The sequence below is a fragment of the Phyllobates terribilis genome, unplaced genomic scaffold (genome assembly GCF_046119375.1).
Source record: "Phyllobates terribilis strain yellow unplaced genomic scaffold, ASM4611937v1 Scaffold_5__5_contigs__length_657084704, whole genome shotgun sequence".
Classification (NCBI taxonomy): Eukaryota; Metazoa; Chordata; class Amphibia; order Anura; family Dendrobatidae; genus Phyllobates; species Phyllobates terribilis.
This window is the reverse complement of record NW_027362765.1, coordinates 373673356-373692722: the sequence shown is the minus strand read 5'-3', so window position 1 is coordinate 373692722 and position 19367 is coordinate 373673356. Positions and strand designations below refer to the sequence as shown.

The 19367-nt window shown below is 45.6% G+C and overlaps 1 non-coding gene and 2 gene segments (V, D, J or C); 1 reads left to right on the top strand and 2 right to left on the bottom strand.

Annotated features, from left to right (window-relative positions):
* The first annotated feature begins 216 nt into the window (after window positions 1-216).
* On the top strand, window positions 217-288 carry TRNAP-UGG (transfer RNA proline (anticodon UGG)). Its single transcript has one exon. It is a non-coding gene; the product is annotated as a tRNA-Pro (tRNA).
* Window positions 289-8741: 8453 nt separating this feature from the next.
* On the bottom strand, window positions 8742-11268 carry LOC141273227 (T cell receptor beta variable 9-like). The segment is given in 2 exon segments: window positions 8742-10191; window positions 10918-11268. Coding segments are annotated over 2 exon segments (381 nt in total).
* A 2758-nt stretch (window positions 11269-14026) lies between these two features.
* Window positions 14027-14761, bottom strand: LOC141271576 (T cell receptor beta variable 6-1-like). The segment is given in 2 exon segments: window positions 14027-14370; window positions 14623-14761. Coding segments are annotated over 2 exon segments (393 nt in total).
* Window positions 14762-19367: the final 4606 nt, after the last annotated feature.

The following is a 19367-nucleotide window of genomic DNA, read 5'->3' as shown; positions in this document are numbered from 1 at the left end:
CATCCGTTCACCTTTTCTGCGTTGCACAAAGACACAGTGGTTGGAACCAAAGATCTCAAATACGGACTCATCAGACCAAAGCACAGATTTCCACTGGTCTAATGTCCGTTCTTTAGCCCAAATAAGTCTCTTCTGCTTGTTGCCTGTCCTTAGCAGTGGTTTCCTAGCAGCTATTTTACCATGAAGGCCTGCTGCACAAAGTCTCCTCTCCTCGCTGGCTCGTTGGTCTAGGGGTATGATTCTTGCTTTGGGTGCGAGAGGCCCTGGGTTCAAATCCTGGACGAGCCCTTGCTTATGTAACAGTTGTTGTAGAGATGTGTCTGCTGCTAGAACTCTGTGTGGCATTGACCTGGTCTCTAATCTGAGCTGCTGTTAACCTGTGATTTCTGAGGCTGATGACTTGGATAAACTTATCTTCAGAAGCAGAGGTGACTCTTGATATTCCTTTCCTGGGGCGGTCCTCATGTGAGCCAGTTTCTTTGTAGCGATTGATGATTTTTGCAACTGCACTTGGGGACACTTTCAAAGTTTTCCCAATTTTTCGGACTGACTGACCTTCATTTCTTAAAGTAATGATGGCCACTCATTTTTCTTTACTTAGCTGCTTTTTTCTTGCCATAATACAAATTCTAACAGTCTATTCAGTAGGACTATCAGCTGTGTATCCACCAGACTTCTGCACAACACAACTGATGGTCCCAACCCCATTTATAAGGCAAGAAATCCCACTTATTAACCCTGACAGGGCTCACCTGTGAAGTGAAAACCATTTCCGGTGACTACCTCTTGAAGCTCTTCAAGAGAATGCCAAGAGTGTGCAAAGCAGTCATCAAAGCAAAAGGTGGCTACTTTGAAGAACCTAGAATATAAGACATATTTTCAGTTGTTTCACACTTTTTTGTTAAGTATATAATTCCACATGTGTTAATTCATAGTTTTGATGCCTTCAGTGTGAATGTACAATTTTCAAAGTCATGAAAATACAGAAAAATCTTTAAATGAGAAGGTGTGTCCAAACTTTTGGTCCGTACTGTATATATATTAATAGAAAATTACTATTAAATCCTTCCCAATATCTGCCCTACAATGGAGCAGTCTTAGGTTTCCATATCTACCAGTAACAGCAGCGATTGGAGTTAGCTCTGATTGCTGCTGTTTTTACCATTTAGATGCTGCTGATAAAGTATAAAGTAAAAAAAAAAAAGTTTTTAAAAATATTACAAAAATTAAAAAAAACACAAAAATTTGACTCACCATCCTTTCCCCAGCTAAAAATAAAGAAACGTTAAAAAATATAAAACATATTTGGTATGTTCAGAAAAGTCCAATCTATTGATATATAAAATTATTATTTAGCCCTGATGGTAAACTCACCTACAGAAATTTTTTTTGTAAATGGCAGAATTGCCATCTTTTGGTAGTCACACAACCTCCAAAGTGCACTAATAAGTGATTAAAATGGTATAAAAAAAGTTACAGGTCAGTGAAAATGGCAATACAAAACAATCACATTTTTAAAATAAATTTAGCATTTTTTTTCGCTACATAAAATAATTTAAAAAAAACTATAGGTCTGGTATTTCTGTAATTGTACTGACCTGAAAACTCATGTTTCTAGATAATTTTTACTGCACAATGTAAACTATAAAAACAAACCCTCAAAAACTGTGGTTGAATTAAATGCACTTGGAATTCTTTTTCTCTTTTTACACCACATTGTATGGTAGAATGAACAGCGTAATTCCAAAATACAACTACAAATAAATCCCAAAAACATACAGCTACATGGGCTGAAAAATAAAAAAGTTATAACTCTTGGACCAAGGTAAAGAAAAGACGACCACGCAAAAATAGTTTGAAGCAGGAAGGGGTTAAGAATTGAATAGAAAAGGAAGAACAAAATTTTACTGAGTTTACTACATGTGCAATGTGTGACCCGATGGTCTAGTTCTCACTTTATGTTGAAAATTATTTACAGTTCAGATATAGAATGTAACACAAGGTCCCTGATAAAGTCCTGTCTGGTAGAGTCCAATATATTCCCTCCACCTCCACCTCGTTCCATACATATACAGTACAGACCAAAAGTTTGGACACACCTTCTCATTTAAAGATTTTTCTGTATTTTCATGACTTTGAAAATTGTACATTCACACTGAAGGCATCAAAACTATGAATTAACACATGTGGAATTATATACTTAACAAAAAAGTGTGAAACAACTGAAAATATGTCTTATATTCTAGGTTCTTCAAAGTAGGCACCTTTTGCTTTGATGACTGCTTTGCACACTCTTGGCATTCTCTTGATGAGCTTCAAGAGGTAGTCACCGGAAATGGTTTTCACTTCACAGGTGAGCCCTGTCAGGTTTAATAAGTGGGATTTCTTGCCTTATAAATGGGGTTGGGACCATCAGTTGTGTTGTGCAGAAGTCAGGTGGATACACAGCTGATAGTCCTACTGAATAGACTGTTAGAATTTGTATTATGGCAAGAAAAAAACAGCTAAGTAAAGAAAATGAGTGGCCATCATTACTTTAAGTAATGAAGGTCAGTCAGTCCGAAAAATTGGGAAAACTTTGAAAGTGTCCCCAAGTGCAGTTGCAAAAATCATCAATCGCTACAAAGAAACTGGCTCACATGAGGACCGCCCCAGGAAAGGAAGACCAAGAGTCACCTCTGCTTCTGAGGATAAGTTTATCCGAGTCACCAGCCTCAGAAATCGCAGGTTAACAGCAGCTCAGATTAGAGACCAGGTCAATGCCACACAGAGTTCTAGCAGCAGACACATCTCTACAACACCTGTTAAGAGGAGACTTTGTGCAGCAGGCCTTCATGGTAAAATAGCTGCTAGGAAACCACTGCTAAGGACAGGCAACAAGCAGAAGATACTTGTTTGGGCTAAAGAACACAAGGAATGGACATTAGACCAGTGGAAATCTGTGCTTTGGTCTGATGAGTCCAAATATGAGATCTTTGGTTCCAACCATCGTGTCTTTGTGGGACGCAGAAAAGGTGAACGGATGGACTCTACATGCCTGGTTCCCACCGTGAAGCATGGAGGAGGAGGTGTGATGGTGTGGGGGTGCTTTGCTGGTGACACTGTTGGGGATTTATTCAAAATTGAAGGCATACTGAACCAGCATGGCTACCACAGCATCTTGCAGCGGCATGCTATTCCATCCGGTTTGCGTTTAGTTGGACCATCATTTATTTTTCAACAGGACAATGACCCCAAACACACCTCCAGGCTGTGTAAGGGCTATTTGCCCAAGAGCGAGAGTGATGGGGTGCTATGCCAGATGACCTTGCCTCCACAGTCACCAGACCTGAATCCAATCGAGATGGTTTGGGGTGAGCTGGACCGCAGAGTGAAGGCAAAAGGGCCAACAAGTGCTAAGCATCTCTGGGAACTCCTTCAAGATTGTTGGAAGACCATTTCCGGTGACTACCTCTTGAAGCTCATCAAGAGAATGCCAAGAGTGTGCAAAGCAGTCATCAAAGCAAAAGGTGGCTACTTTGAAGAACCTAGAATATAAGACATATTTTCAGTTGTTTCACACTTTTTTGTTAAGTATATAATTCCACATGTGTTAATTCATAGTTTTGATGCCTTCAGTGTGAATGTACTCTTTTCAAAGTCATGAAAGTACAGAAAAATTTTTAAATGAGAAGGTGTGTCCAAACTTTTGGTCTGTACTGTACATATATATGTACTAAACAACCGTCAATCAGCTACTTGTTTAATAGCCTGTTTTCACAGCCAGACTGCTCTAGAGATGAGCACTGAATGATATGTAATATAGATTGTTCGGTGCACATAGGTTGTGTTAAGGGGATGGTTGCAGACAACTTTATTATAATGGAACGCAACCGACCCTGGGGCCCGCGATGCAGCCTGGTGGACTGCTGCCGAACAGCTTCCGGGTGTGAAGGAAAACAACCAACTTAAATGATAAGCCCTTCCGTGTTGCTGCACACGGTAACGGGTATAGCGGTTCGCTCAATCTCCGTTAACTGCATGGGAGATGTACGACCAGGGAAGTATCTGTAGCCCTGTTAACTACACAGGGACTACGCTGTAGACACTAGGATGCGTGTGTGATACACGCCGGGTATACGTGTTCTCAGCCAGCGTGCTACCGGACTGAGGAGAACCGCTCCACGTGGCTGACAGGCGGTACCGGGAATACGGCGTCTGCAGACTGCTCGGGGTGTATGGCGACCCGCTTGTAAGAGCCAGACTGCCAGACCAAACTACCTGCCTATTTCCACTAAACCTGCATATTTCAACTATAGCACACGTGGAGCTCAAACGCCCGAGCATCCACACAACAGCATCAATGCTTAATGATCAGAGAGCACCGCCATGTTTGTGGGCGGGCTTTTTAATGATTAAGCCCTGCCCACCGTCGCACCATTGGTGACGTCACCCGCGACCAATCAGGCGGTGCCAGATCATCGGAGCAGCTGACTCCCAAACCACCTATCACGGTCCGCCATGTCACGGGCATGCTCAGTGCAGAGAATCCTGGACTTAGGCTGTAGCAGCCCTGTTTCCCTCCACAACCTACGCTTCATGTTGCTAGGGATAAAGACCTGGGAAACAACTCGTCCATCTTGTGCACCAGCTAGGCTTTGGGACTGATGAAAATGCTGAGCAGCATCAGCCCCAGCTGGACCAGAATGGGAGACTACAGAATCCCCTGATGTCTCTGAACCCATTTCAAATCCAGCAAATGCCTAACAGGTTGCTGTTTTTCTCGGCAGCACAAGTCCTGTTTACACAGAACGATGTGCTGCCGAGAACGTTGATCTTTGTGCAGCACAGAATGAAAGTGCGTTTTGCTCATTTGTCGAGTGACTAGAAGTCTGCTTAGACAGCAAGATTTTCGTGACACAAGCGTTCTTAGAAATAATCTTGTAAATGGTCCAACAAGAGGATAAAATAATTTTTTTAAAGAAATTTTAATGATGAAAATAAGAAAAGAGTATAAAAATTCAGATCACCACCTCTTTTCCCTATTAAAAAGAAAAAAAAACATCTTTGGTATCACGGTGTCATCAAAAGTAAAGTCTGTTAAAATATACAATTAATTAGCTGGTAAAATGTGGTAAAAAGAAAGAAAAACAATATAAAAGTCCACTAATTTACAAAGATTGATAGAAATGTTTTGTAAAAATGGATTAAACGTGAATTTTTGCTAAATAAAACTCAATGTGGGGGTGAGTGAGGGCAATGTATGGGACAGTTTTCACTTCTGCTTCTCTATCAGTTATTGTGGGGGTCTGCAGTCAGATAAATTCCGGCTCAGACAGCACCGGACAAGAAGGTCATTTATTAACCCATCACATTTGTAATACCTGATACTGTATCTACAGGGTGGGCCATTTATATGGATACACCTAAATTAAATGGGAATGGTTGGTGATATCAACTTCCTGTTTGTGGCATATTAGTATATGGGAGGGGAGAAACTTTTCCAGATGGGTGGTGACCATGGCGGCCATTTTTTAAGTCGGCCATTTTGGATCCAACTTTATTTTTTTCAATGGGAAGAGGGTCATGTGACACATCAAACTTATTGAGAATTTCATAAGAAAAACAATGGTGTGCTTGGTTTTACTGTAACTTTATTCTTTCATTAGTTTTTTACAAGTTTATGACCACTTATAAAATGTGTTCAAAGTGCTGCCCATTGTGTTGGATTGTCAATGCAACCCTCTTCTCCCACTCTTCACACACTGATAGCAACACCGCAGAAGAAATGCTAGCACAGGCTTCCAGTATCCTTTTGTTTCAGACGCTATTGTATGTAATTTAAAGTCAATATTAAGCCCTCCAGGCTCGAGAGTACTAACTTTTTAATAGTCTCAGTGCGGTTACCACCGCTCCTATGCATGAGCACACGATCAATAATACAGAATCTCAATTCCTTTTCCGAATGACCTTTTTCGCAAAAGTGCTTAGGTACAGGTAGGTCCTTTTTTTTTTTTTTTTTTTTACGAATATCGTATCTATGTTGGTTGAGATGTGTTTTAAGATCACACGTGGTCTCACCAACATACTACTGTGGACAAGGGCATTGTAAGGGATTTTATTCTAAGGGAGAAAATCCACAATAAATATGTGATTGAAAAATCTGCAAAACAATTCAAATTTAAAAGCGACATATAAAGGAGGTTAGAAGATTCTCAATCACTATATGCCAATATTATTGAAGCACCAGCACTTTATTACTTTTATTATATTTCCAGGTGTTATATTCTCCCTGCTCTTATATATGTGTGTGGACCTCATACCGTTAATACCTCTTTATCTAGTCCCTATATATGTATTACAAACAGTGGTGGCCAAAAGTATTGGCACCCCTGCAATTCTGTCAGATAATACTCCGTTTCTTCCTGAAAATGATTGCAATCACAAATTCTTTGGTCTTATTATCTTCATTTAATTTGCTTGCAAGGAAAAAACACAAAAGAGAATGAAGCAAAAATTAAATCATTGATCATTTCACACAAAACTCCAAAAATGGGCCAGACAAAAGTATTGGCACCCTCAGCCTAATACTTGGTTGCACAACCTTGAGCCAAAATAACTGCGAACAACCGCTTCCGGTAACCATCAATGAGTTTCTTACAATGCTCTGCTGGAATTGCAGACCATTCTTTTTCGGCAAGCTGCTCCAGGTCCCTGATATTTGAAGGGTGCCTTCTCCAAACTGCCATTTTGAGATCTCTCCACAGGTGTTCTATGGGATTCAGGTCTGGACTCATTGCTGGCCACCTTAAAGGTCTCCAGTCTTTTCTCTCAAACCATTTTATAGTGCTTTTGGAAGTGTGTTTTGGGTCATTGTCCTGCTGGAAGACCCATGACCTCTGAGGGAGACCCAGCTTTCTCACACTGGGTCCTACATTATGCTGCAAAATTAGTTGGTAGTCTTCAGACTTCATAATGCCATGCACACGGTCAAGCAGTCCAGTGCCAGAGGCAGCAAAGCAACCGCAAAACATCAGGGAACCTCCGCCATGTTTGACTGTAGGGACCGTGTTCTTTTCTTTGAATGCCTCTTTTTTTTTCCTGTACACTCTATGTTGATGCTTTTGTCTCATCTGACCAGAGAACATTCTTCCAAAACATTTTAGGCTTTCTCAGGTAAGTTTTGGCAAACTCCAGCCTGGCTTTTTTATGTCTCGGAGTAAGAAGTGGGGTCTTCCTGGGCATCCTACCATACAGTCCCTTTTCATTCAGATGCCGACGGATAGTACGGGTTGACACTGTTGTACCCTCGGACTGCAGGGCAGCTTGTACTTGTTTGGATGTTAGTCGAGGTTCTTTATCCACCATCCGCACAATCTTGCGTTGAAATCTCTCGTCAATCTTTCTTTTCCGTCCACATCTAGGGAGGTTAGCCACAGTGCCATGGGCTTCAAACTTCTTGATGACACTGCGCACTGAAGACACAGGAACATTCAGGTCTTTGGAGATGGACTTGTAGCCTTGAGATTGCTCATGCTTCCTCACAATTTGGTTTCTCAAGTCCTCAGACAGTTCTTTGGTCTTCTTTCTTTTCTCCATGCTCAATGTGGTACACACAAGGACACTGGACAGAGGTTGAGTCAACTTTAATCCATGTTAACTGGCTGCAAGTGTGATTTAGTTATTGCCAACACCTGTTAGGTGCCACAGGTAAGTTACAGGTGCTGTTAATTACATGAATTAGAGAAGCATCACATGATTTTTCAAACAGTGCCAATACTTTTGTCCACCCCTTTTTTTAGGTTTGGTGTGGAATTATATCCAATTTGGCTTTAGGACAATTCTTTTTGTGATGTTTCATTGAAGACAAATTAAATGAAGAGAATAATACCAAAGAAATTGTGATTGCAATCATTTTCAGGAAGAAACTGAGTATTATCTGACAGAATTGCAGGGGTGCCAATACTTTTGGCCATCACTGTATGTAGTTGCCTATTTTTCTTACGATTTAATAAAGATTGATAAACTTTTATAAACTCCATGTCTTTAGTAAGATATTCCATGTTCGGAGTGTCCAGTTCTTTCATTGTGATTGGCCATTGGAGGCAGAAGGGCCTTTCTACATATTGTTGAATGTATTATGGCTTAATACATTATGTATTATGTATTTGTGGCACCCCGAGGTCTGGTTGCCACAGTGGCAGCAATGTCATGTCTGAGAGCAGGTGGGAGGTTCCCTGGTTGGGGACAATTAGCATGCAGCACCTCCTGCCTCAGTCCAGGGAGGGGAGAAATCTGCCCTTTATAAACTGAATCTGGGGCGGGGTTAGGGAAAACAGTCAGAGAACAGAGAGAGAACAGTTTAGCCTGGAGATAGTTCCAGAGATAGGGACAGGACAGCAGCAGGCTGAGGAGTCCCTGTAGGCAGAAGAAGAACACAAGGCCAGGAGGGGAGCTAGAAGAGCTCGTCCTGGCTAGAGACCTACAAAGCCGGACACTGGAGTCCGAGGCTGTGAGGGTTATAAGCCCAGCAGCAGAAAACCACCACACAGGGGACTTCAAGATCTCTGGCCCAAGGAAGCCCGGAGGCTCAGCTACACGAGAGGGACCACTACTGCCCTGGAGGGGTGAGAAGTACGGAAGGCCCGAGTCGCCAGTCATATGGGTGAGAACAACACGGTACACTCAGAGACGTGGGCTACCACTACACTACAGCGGGATAGCCAAGAAAGAGTGAAGTCAGCACAGTAGGCCTACAAAGTCCCCCTGACCAGCGGGATTTCCCAGTTGCTCTCAGACTGACCAGGCCTCCATTGTTAACCTGTATTCCGGATGGGTCCCTTAATACCACCAACAGTAAAGACCCTGAATTGCATGACAGACTCCGTGTGGTTACTGCTGCTCCCGCGCACCATCACCCCCAACATCCCTATTTACTGCCCTGAGGCTATACTCCTCCCGTGGGGAGTTATACTACCCTCTGCTGCACCCACAACACCAGCCTCGGCGGTCTGCCCTGCAGCGGCGGTTCACTCTGACCGCAATCCACGGGTGGCGTAGTCGGACACTCAACATATAGACTGGCCATTTGAGTTGACCACCCTGAGTCACGGAACCGGGTACCCACCACGCAAGGACTACAACCCCCAGCATCCACAAAAGGTCCGGTTCCGGGTACCCCCACGCACACACGGCCCAGGGGGCACGTCATATTAATGTGAGGTCCGTATTTTACTTTTTCATGTGAAGGAATACGATTTTTTTTATTCATCTGAGAAAAACAGATGGAACAAGGATTGTAAAAGCTGACTCGAAGACCAAACATGCATTCAGTACCCTGGAAAAAAACATGGACCTATGAGAAAAAACATGATGTGTGAAACCAGCCCAAGCAGCTTGATATCTGCACCATGAATTTACACCCTTACACCAGTTAAAAAAAACTAGGAAGGAGAAAAATAGCAAAATAAAAAATTGCAAAAATTTGAACATTTTAATAAAAGTCGAGGACTATGCGTCTCAGAATGACTAGTCGAGGCAGGTTCCCCGCGGCTTCTCTCCATCCCAAGCCCCTACGCTGACAGGTCTCCATACACACAGTGGTGCAGGTAGCAGCCACCGGGAACCTGCCTTGGACTGGTCACCTGATCGGCACAGTCCCTGGCCGGCTCTTCACAGCTTGTCTTCTTTAAAAGAGTAAAACATACACGGCTGAAATTATCCAGCCGGTGCCTGATTCATGCTGCTCCTCTCCTCCACCTCCTCCCATTACAGAATTCAGCAGCATTCCCTCTTACAGATGTGCACTCAGCTGTACACAGACATAAATGAGGAATCAGAGGAGCGCCTCCTGCAGGAGCAGGAGGGGATTACACCCAAGTTATTTCCACCCTGGGCTTAGCTCTCTCCGGCTGTGTATACTGGCAGCACAGAAGTACACGGCACCGTCCTCTATGGCGGAGACGTTTAGGGTCAGGGTGGAATTGTAGACCGAGGGCCTGTGTAGGGACCACCTCTTATAGTCGTTCTCCATGTCCTCAGAGTTCACGTTTATGGAATGCACCATGAGCTTCAGTCCTTGCTCCGGCTTCTGCTGGTACCAGAACATGTTGTAGTAGGTGCTCTCATCCTGTCTACATCTCAGCTCCACTTTCTCCTTAGTCTTCACTATCAGAAGCTTCTGCTCCTGATCCACGAGAACCGCGCCGCAGCCTGACGGGGACAGAAGGAAAGGAGGATAGACTGGGGAGCAGCCGAAACTGATACCAGGAGCTGACAATCCACAGAAGATATATCTCCCTGATCCCAGGAGCTGGCAATCCACAGAAGTTATATCTCCCTGACCCCAGGAGCTGACAATCCACAGAAGTTATATCTCCCTGACCCCAGGAGCTGACAATCCATCCACCGCAGTGATATCACCCTGACCCCAGGAGCTGACAATTCACCCACAGCAGTAATACCCAGGAGCTGACAATCCATAGCAGTTATATCTCCCTGACACCAAGAGCTGACAATCCATCCACAGAAGTAATATCTCCCTGACCCCAGGAGCTGACAATCCATCCACAGCAGAAATATCTCCCTGACCCCAGGAGCTGACAATCCATCCACAGCAGTGATATCCCCCTGACACCAGGAGCTGACAATCCACAGACGTTATATCTCCCTGACCCCAGGAGCTGACAATCCATCCACCGCAGTTATATCTAACCTGACACCAGGAGCTGACAATCCATCCACAGCAGAAATATCTCCCTGACCCCAGGAGCTGACAATCCATCCACAGCAGAAATATCTCCCTGACCCCAGGAGCTGACAATCCATCCACAGCAGTGATATCCCCCTGACACCAGGAGCTGACAATCCACAGACGTTATATCTCCCTGACCCCAGGAGCTGACAATCCATCCACACCTCTGTTTATTGATGACTTACTTGGAAGAAGGGTAAATGAAGAAAGAAGCAGGAGTAGGATCCTCATCATCTCCAGATGATTGATCTTCTCTGTATAATTTATGTATTTCTATAAGGAGAGTTTCCGAATTCGCACTCACACGATAGGGGCTGAGGATTTTGGCGTCTGACTCTTTACTCTGATTGGTGGTCGCCACTTCCTATTATTGTAAATTTACGTTTCCTGTTCTGTTTAACCCCTTGTGTTCCTTTGTCATGATTTTTACATGTACTGGAATTTGAGGCTGTGAGCGGCGATTCCCAGACATCGATCATCCTGCCCCTCCTCTTACTGTCAGTCTGTCAGTCTCCACCTCAGTTCTCTACGGTGATGTCTCTCCTGGTCCTTTCAAAGAAAAGACGTCTGATGCACAAAAATATAAGAACCCGATTATTTCTTCTACAGTTTTCTGAGGCTTCGTTCACATCAGTGTTCGATGCTTTATTAGCCAAAAACGGGAAAAAAAGCCTTAAAAAAAATAGCGCATCCTGAGGCAATAATGTTTCTATTAAAGTGAAGGACATATGACGGCAGCTCCTCGGACCCCATCACAGTCAACGTGGTCAGTCGGATTCTGTTGGTTTTCATAGTTTGACAAATCCATCAACTTCACTTTTTCTGTTCTTTTAATAAAAGAGGGAAATGAAACTAGGGGCACAAATATGATCCCGACGAGATCGACATTTCACTTGAAATCCACTAAAATAAAATGTGACAGTTTTTTTGGCTGAACTTGTGCCAGAAATTGTAACTGAAAAGTGTCGAGAGAAGCAGAAAAGTAAAGCTCACGTATGGGGCGACATTATTCTACAAGCCTTCAATAGATTGTTTTTTAAAATCCTTCACTAGAGATGAGCCAATCAATTCGAGGAGAATCAAATTTGCTTCTAATTCCATTAAAAGAAATTGATTTTCCAGAACTCAAATATTTTGTAATTAAATTTGCTCAAATCCAGTAAAATGGCGGCTCCTTTGCAATAATCTTTTTAGGGGTGGAGAAGAGACAAAGAATAAAAAGAAACCTTGTATTGACCTCTCCCATCACCTGTTCAGACGCTGCATCTCCTCAGCCAGCTCACTTCCTCACAGCTTCTCCGCCTCTGCCGGTTTACGTTCTCGCAGCTTCTCCACCGGCTCTCTTTCTCGCAGCTCCTCCACCGATTCTCTTTCTTGCAGCTCCTCCACCGATTCTCTTTCTTGCAGCTCCTCCGCTGGCTCACTTCCTCACAGCTCCTTTGTAGGCTCATTTCCTCGCAACTCCTCTGGCATCTCCCTGCCTTGCAACTCCTCCACCAGCTCCCTTCCTCGCAACTCCTCCACCAGCTCCCTTCCTAGCAGTTTCTTCGGCATCTCCCTTCCTCGCAACTCCTCCGCCAGCTCCCTTCCTTGCAGCTCCTCCACCTGCTCTTTTCTTCGCAGCTGCTCCACCGGCTCCCTTCCTAGCAGCTTCTCCGGCGTCTCCCTTCCACGCAGCTCCTCCACCATCTCCATTCCTCGCAACTCCTCCGCCAGATCCCTTCCTTGCAGCTTCTCCATCATGCTCCCTTCCTCGCAACTCCTCCGCCAGCTTCCTTCCTTGCAGCTCCTCCACCTGCTCCTTTCCTCGCAGGTCTTCCACCGGCTCCTTTCCCAGCAGCTTCTCCGGCATCTCCCTTCCTCGCAACTACTCCGCTGGCTCCCTTCCTTCCAGCTTTTCCATCCTGCTCCCTTCCTCGCAGCTCCTTCTCTGGCTCCCTTCCTCGGAGCTCCTCCGCTGGCTCCCTTCCTTGCAGCTCCTACATTGGCTCCCTTCCTCGCGACTCCTGCGCTGGCTCCCTTCTTCACAGCTCCTCCACCGGCTCACTTCCTCACAGCCCCTCCGCCGGCTTACTTCCTCGCAGCTTCTCTGCCATCTCCCTTCCTCACAGCTCCTCCACCGGCTTACTTCCTCACAGCTCCTCCACCGGCTCCTTTTCTTGCAGCTCCTCTGCCGGCTCACTTTCTAGCAGCTTCTTTGCTGTCTCCATTCCTCACAGCTCCTCCGCCGGCTCCCTTCCACGCAGCTCCTCCACCGGCTCCCTTCCTCGCAGCTCCTCCGCTGGCTCCCTTCCTCGCAGCTCCTACATTGGCTCCCTTCCTCGCAGCTTCTCCCCCATATCCCTTCCTCACAGCTCCTACGCTGGCTCCCTTCCTCCCAGCTCCTCCACCGGCTCCCTTCCTCGCAGCTCCTCCGCTGGCTCCCTTCCTCACAGCTCCTCCCCCGGCTCCCTTCCTCGCAGCTTCTCCGCCATCTCCCTTCCTCGCAGCTCCTCCGCTGGCTCCCTTCCTCGCAGCTCCTTCATTGGCTCCTTTCCTCACAGCTCCTCTACCGGCTCCCTTCCTCACAGCTCCTCCACAGGCTCCCTTCCTCGCAGCTCCTACATTGGCTCCCTTCCTCGCAACTCCTCCGCCGGCTCACTTCTTCACAGCTCCTCCGCCGGCTCACTTCCTCACAGCCCCTCCGCCGGCTTACTTCCTCGCAGCTCTTCCACCGGATCACTTCCTCCCTTCTTTCCTCTGGCTCTGGTCTTCTCTTCCATCTTCCCTCTTTGATGCCTCCGGCACTGACTAGACCTCGAGTGATGTTATGACATCATGGAGCAAAGCACGTCATGACTTCACATGAGGACTAGTGAGCTCTCGAGGCACCGAAGAGTGAAGAAGACTGAAGCCAGAGGGAGGAAATGAACCAAAGGAGAACTGGTCATGGAGCTGCGGTGTCGGTACAGGTGAGGGGCGAGGTGTGTGTAATACTTTTTTTATTTTTTAACTCCTCTGTTTATTACGCTTTAGGATCTGGAGAGATCTTAGGTCATAAAAAATAACTTTAAAGGCAATTTATTTATTGACACAAATCACCCAAATTTGAGCAAATATGGAGCTGTTTTGCTCATTTTTTTTATCATTGACAGTTCACTCCGTTCACCATAAATCTGTCAACATCTAGTTATGAGCTGTGAATTAGATACATAGTGTCTCTGCTATTATTTGTATGTATTTATTTTTCTTTTTATTCTTTACTAAGCAGATCGCCGCCCCCTGCAGGAGCAAGAGGGGATGACACCCAGGTTATTACCACGCTGGGCTCAGCTCTCTCCGGCTGTGCATACTGGCAGCACAGAAGTACACGGCTCCATCTTCTATGGCGGAGACTTTGGCTGAGGCTTTTAGTGTCAGGTTGGACTCGTGGACCGTGGGCCTCTTTAGGGACCACCTCTGCTTATAGTCGTTCTCTATGTCCTCCGAGTTTGCTCCTGTTGAATACACCATGAGCTTCAGTCCTTGCCCCGGTTTCTGCTGGTACCAATACATGCTTAAATAATCATTCTGATCCTGTTTGCATCTCAGCTCCAGTTTATCCTCAGATTTCACAATCTGTAAAGTCTCATACTGCTCCACTTTCACCGCACTGCAGACTGAGGAAAAAAAGGGGTTAATTATCAAAAACTCCAATAATATCAATATATATACCAAAGATCCCTGGTCCCTGACCGGTGACCCCCCTATAAACTCCAAATCCAATACTGAAGTCCTAAAGTCCCAGAATAATCTTCATTATCTGGCATAGGATTATTTTGCTTTATTAGTAAGTTCTCTGCACCATCAGACACCAGACTAATGGACTTCAGCAGGAAAATTTTCTACAGAATTTGTTAATAAAAACTTACATGGAAGGAAAGAAAATGCAGAGAGAAGCAGGAGAGGAATCCTCATCATCTCACCCCCAGGAGATGGATCCGATCTGTAGGATGTACAGTACTATAGGGCTGCGGCTCCTTGTGTGTATGAACCGTCCTTTCTTCTTCTCTCAGCAGGAGGGATTAGTGGTTGTCATCAGTTGTTGCTCTTTTACATCAATTTCCTGGTTTTTGTCAGCAATTTAACCCTTGTTTTTCCAGGGTGATCAATGTATAACAAGGAGGAATGTGGATAAAGCAATAAGAGCCACAGTATTGTAAGGAGATGGACATACTGCCCATGTTCCCCCTTGAAGTCATATGTATTGTTGTAGTGTATTCTAATGTGTAATGTGTATTGTGACATGCATTATTGGTGATAGTGTTGTGTTCTGCCCGACAGTAGGGAGTGTTGGGCTTAATGTTTGGGATTAGCCCAGACTGGGGGGGGGGGTTAAAGTGAAGGGACAGAGACAGCTTCCTGTCAAGATATTAGATAGGGCCCAGAGTGCATTAAATGTTGACCTATGGTCTGACTAGTGAGCAGAGCCACATGACGAGGGTGTCCCTGACAAGAGCGGAGACCGAGGCAGTAGATAGTGTGATCCTGAGTAAAGAGAGAAAGGGAAAGAGAGAAGTGACCGAAGGATGGAGTGATGCACTGGAGATGGGTCTTGGGACAGGGCACATAGCAGAATGTACCCGAGTTTATAACTCCGAGAGGTAACGGGCCAAGACGGAACAGGGAATGTAAGGGGAAGAGAGTGGGTGGGAGTCCCAAGGCTTCAGAAGCAGAGAAGCTAAGTACCATATTGCCATAGTTCTCTTAAGAGGGAAGAGGATGGGGAACCATGGGTTGAGAATTGGGCTTTCACTTAATGGACTGTAATACTGAGCTGGGTAGTGGTGATGATTAGAGATGAGCGGTGTTCGACTAGAACTGTTCGCCAATCTCAAATTCGAGCTGTTTTGGGCGGTGTTCGAGTTGTTCGACGAACCCGAACGATTTGCAAAAAATTCGGCTGTTCGAGGTTATGTTCGATAACTGTTCATGCACCAAAAGCGTGTCCTGCATGTCTGGCATTTAGAGCACCAATCATGCAGGGATTGTCTGCCACTCACTGTAATGCCACAGCCATGGTGGTTGTGGCATTACAGCGATTGCCCAAATCGATGGGAACTGTGCTCACAGTGAAACATGAAAAGCCGGCATTTCAGCAGCGGCATACACCGGTACCCGACAATTTAGAATAGAAGGAATAGAGAATCACACATAGATTAGATAGATAGAAACATGTCAGTCACATATATAAGAAGTACAGTGACAGTGTTGATTACTGTACTTGCCATTTAGTGTAAAGGATTTATTAAAAAAAATAATAGTGTTTTCATGCACTGTCTCTTTAAAAAAGCCGGCCGGCAATTCAGCAGCGGTACCCGACAATTTAGAATGGAAGGAATAGAGCATCACACATAGATTAGATAGATAGAAACATGTCAGTCACATATATATGAAGTACAGTGACAGTGTTGATTACTGTACTTGTCATTTAGTGTTAAAATAAAGGATTTATTTAAAAAAAAAATTGGCGTGGGGTTCCCCATAATTTTAGGCTCTAGCGGAGGTTAAGCAGACGGCTGGGGCAGATGTTTGAAGCCTGGGAAGGGGTAATACCCACGGAGCTTCCCAGGCTACTAATATCAGCCCCCAGCTGAATGCCTAGCCTTTACTAGCTATTAAAATGGGGGACCCCCCAAAAAATTGACGTGGGGTCCCCCCTATTTTAATAGCTAGCAAAGGCTAGGCAGACAGCTGGGGCTGATATTAATAGCCCAGGAAGGGTGCCATGAATATTGGCCCCCTCCCAGGCTAGAAACACCAGCCGTCAGCCGCCCCAGAAATGGCACATCCATAGGATGCGCCAATTCTGGCACTTAGCCTCGCTCTTCCCACTGCCCTGTAGCGGTGGCAGTGGGGTAATAGGGCTGGGGTTGATGTCAGCTTATAATGCCAGCTGACATCAAGCCCAGGTTAGTAATGGAGAGGCGTCTATAAGACACCCCCATTACTAACCCCATAGTCAAAGTTAAAAAAAAACACAAACACCCAGAATAAAGTCCTTTAATTGAAATAAAGACACAATTCTTTATTGTTCTAAATTAAACCATACTTACAATCACGCCCATTCCAGCTGAAGCCAACGATCCCCTGCAATAAAAGAAAAATAATAAAGCAACATAATCCTTACCTTTCCATGGTTCCCATGACAGCTTCAGCTCTGCTACATCGAGATGACAGGCTGGACCGCAGCAGAAAGCTGCCATCCAGCCTGTCATCCCGCAGACACTGAGAAGCGCAGGCATGCTTGCGCTCCTCAGCGTCTCTCTGTGACGGCATCCAGATGAGCCGAGTTCATGTCCAATGAACTCGGCTCACCTCATGCACGTCACTGACAGCGTGGGAAAATTCTCACGCTGAAGCGCTGAGTGCAGGAGAATTCTCCCACGCTGTCAGTGACGTGCAAAAGGTGAGCTCATGTCCAATGAACTCAGCTCACCTCATGCACGTCACTGACAGCGTGGGAAAATTCTCCTGCACTCAGCGCTTCAGCGTGAGAATTCTCCCACGCTGAAGCGCTGAGTGCTGGAGAATTTTCCCACGCTGTCAGTGACGTGCATGAGGTGAGCCGAGTTCATTGGACATTAACTCGGCTCATCTGGATGCCCTCACAGAGAGACACTGTGGAGCGCAAGCATGCCTGCGCTTCTCAGTGTCTACGGGATGACAGGCTCGATGGCAGCGTTCTGCTGCGGTCCATCCTGTCATCTCGATGTAGCAGAGCTGAAGCTGTCATGGGAACCATGGAAAGGTAAGGATGATGTTGCTTTATTATTTTTCTTTTATTTCAGGAGATCGTTGGCTTCAGCTGGAATGGGCGTGACGGTAAGTATGGTTTAATTTAGAACAATAAAGAATTGTGTGTTTATTTCAATTAAAGGACTTTTTTCTGGGTGTTGTGTTTTTTTTAAATACTTTACTAGAAATTCATGGTGGTCATGTCTAATATTGGCGTGACCCCATGAATTTCGGGCTTAGGGCCAGCTGATAATGCCAAGCTGGCCCTAACCCCTTTATTACCCAGTGAGCCACTGCATCAGGGCCCTGGATGAGTTGGGTACAGCGCCAGAAGATGGCGCTTCTATGAGCGCGCCATTTTCCGGGGTGGCTGCGGACTGCAATTTGCAGCGGGGGTGGCCCAGAAAGCTTGGGCCTCCCTGCGCTGCAAATTCCAGCCCCCAGCTGCCTAGTTGTACCTGGCTGGACACAAAAACAGGGCGAAGCCCCACGTCAATTTTCTTTAAATTATTTCATGAAATAATTAAGAAAAAAAGGCCTTCCCTATATTGTTGTGTCCGGCCAGGTACAAATAGGCAGCTGGTGGTTGGGGGCAGCCCGTTCCTGCCTGCTGTACCTGGCTGGACACAAATATAGTGCGAAGCCCCACGTCAATTTTTTTTTAATTATTTCATGAATTTCCTGAAATAATTAAAAAATAATTGCCCTGGGGCTTCGCACTATATTTGTGTCCAGCCAGGTACAGCAGGCAGGAACGGGCTGCCCCCAACCACCAGCTGCCTATTTGTACCTGGCCGGACACAGCAATATAGAGAAGGCATTTTTTTCTTAATTATTTCATGAATTTCATGAAATAATTAAAAAAAAAAATACATGGGGCTTCGCCCTATTTTTGTGTCCAGCCAGGTACAACTAGGCAGCTGGGGGCTGGAATCTGCAGCGCACTTTCTGTCCCGCCCCCCCCCGCTGCAAATTGCAGTCCGCAGCCACCCCGGAAAATGGCGCGCTCATAGAAGCGCCATCTTCTGGCGCTGTACCCAACTCATCCAGGGCCCTGGTGCGGTGGCTCACTGGGTAATAAAGGGGTTAGGGCCAGCTTGGTATCATCAGCTGGCCCTAAGCCCAAAATTCATGGGGTCACGCCAATATTAGACATGACCGCCATGAATTTCTAGTAAAGTATTTAAAAAAAACACAACACCCAGAATAAAGTCCTTTAACTGAAATAAACACACAATTCTTTATTGTTCTAAATTAAACCATACTTACCATCACGCCCATTCCAGCTGAAGCCAACGATCTCCTGCAATAAAAGAAAAATAATAAACCAACATCATCCTTACCTTTCCATGGTTCCCATGACAGCTTCAGCTCTGCTACATCGAGATGACTGGCTGGACCGCAGCAGAACGCTGCCATCCAGCCTGTCATCCCGCAGACACTGAGAAGAGCAGGCTTGCTTGCGCTCCTCAGTGTCTCGCTGTGACGGCATCCAGATGAGCCGAGGTCATGTCCAATGAACTCGGCTCACCTCATGCACGTCACTGACAGCGTGGGAAAATTCTCACGCTGAAGTGCTGAGTGCAGGAGAATTCTCCCACGCTGTCAGTGACGTGCATGAGGTGAGCTCATGTCCAATGAACTCAGCTCACCTCATGCACCTCACTGACAGCGTGGGAAAATTCTCCTGCACTCAGCGCTTCAGCGTGAGAATTCTCCCACGCTGTAAGTGACGTGCATGAGGTGAGCTGAGATCATTGGACATGAACTCACCTCATGCACGTCACTGACAGCGCTTCAGCGTGAGAATTTTCCCACGCTGTCAGTGACGTGCATGAGGTGAGTTCATGTCCAATGATCTCAGCTCACCTCATGCACG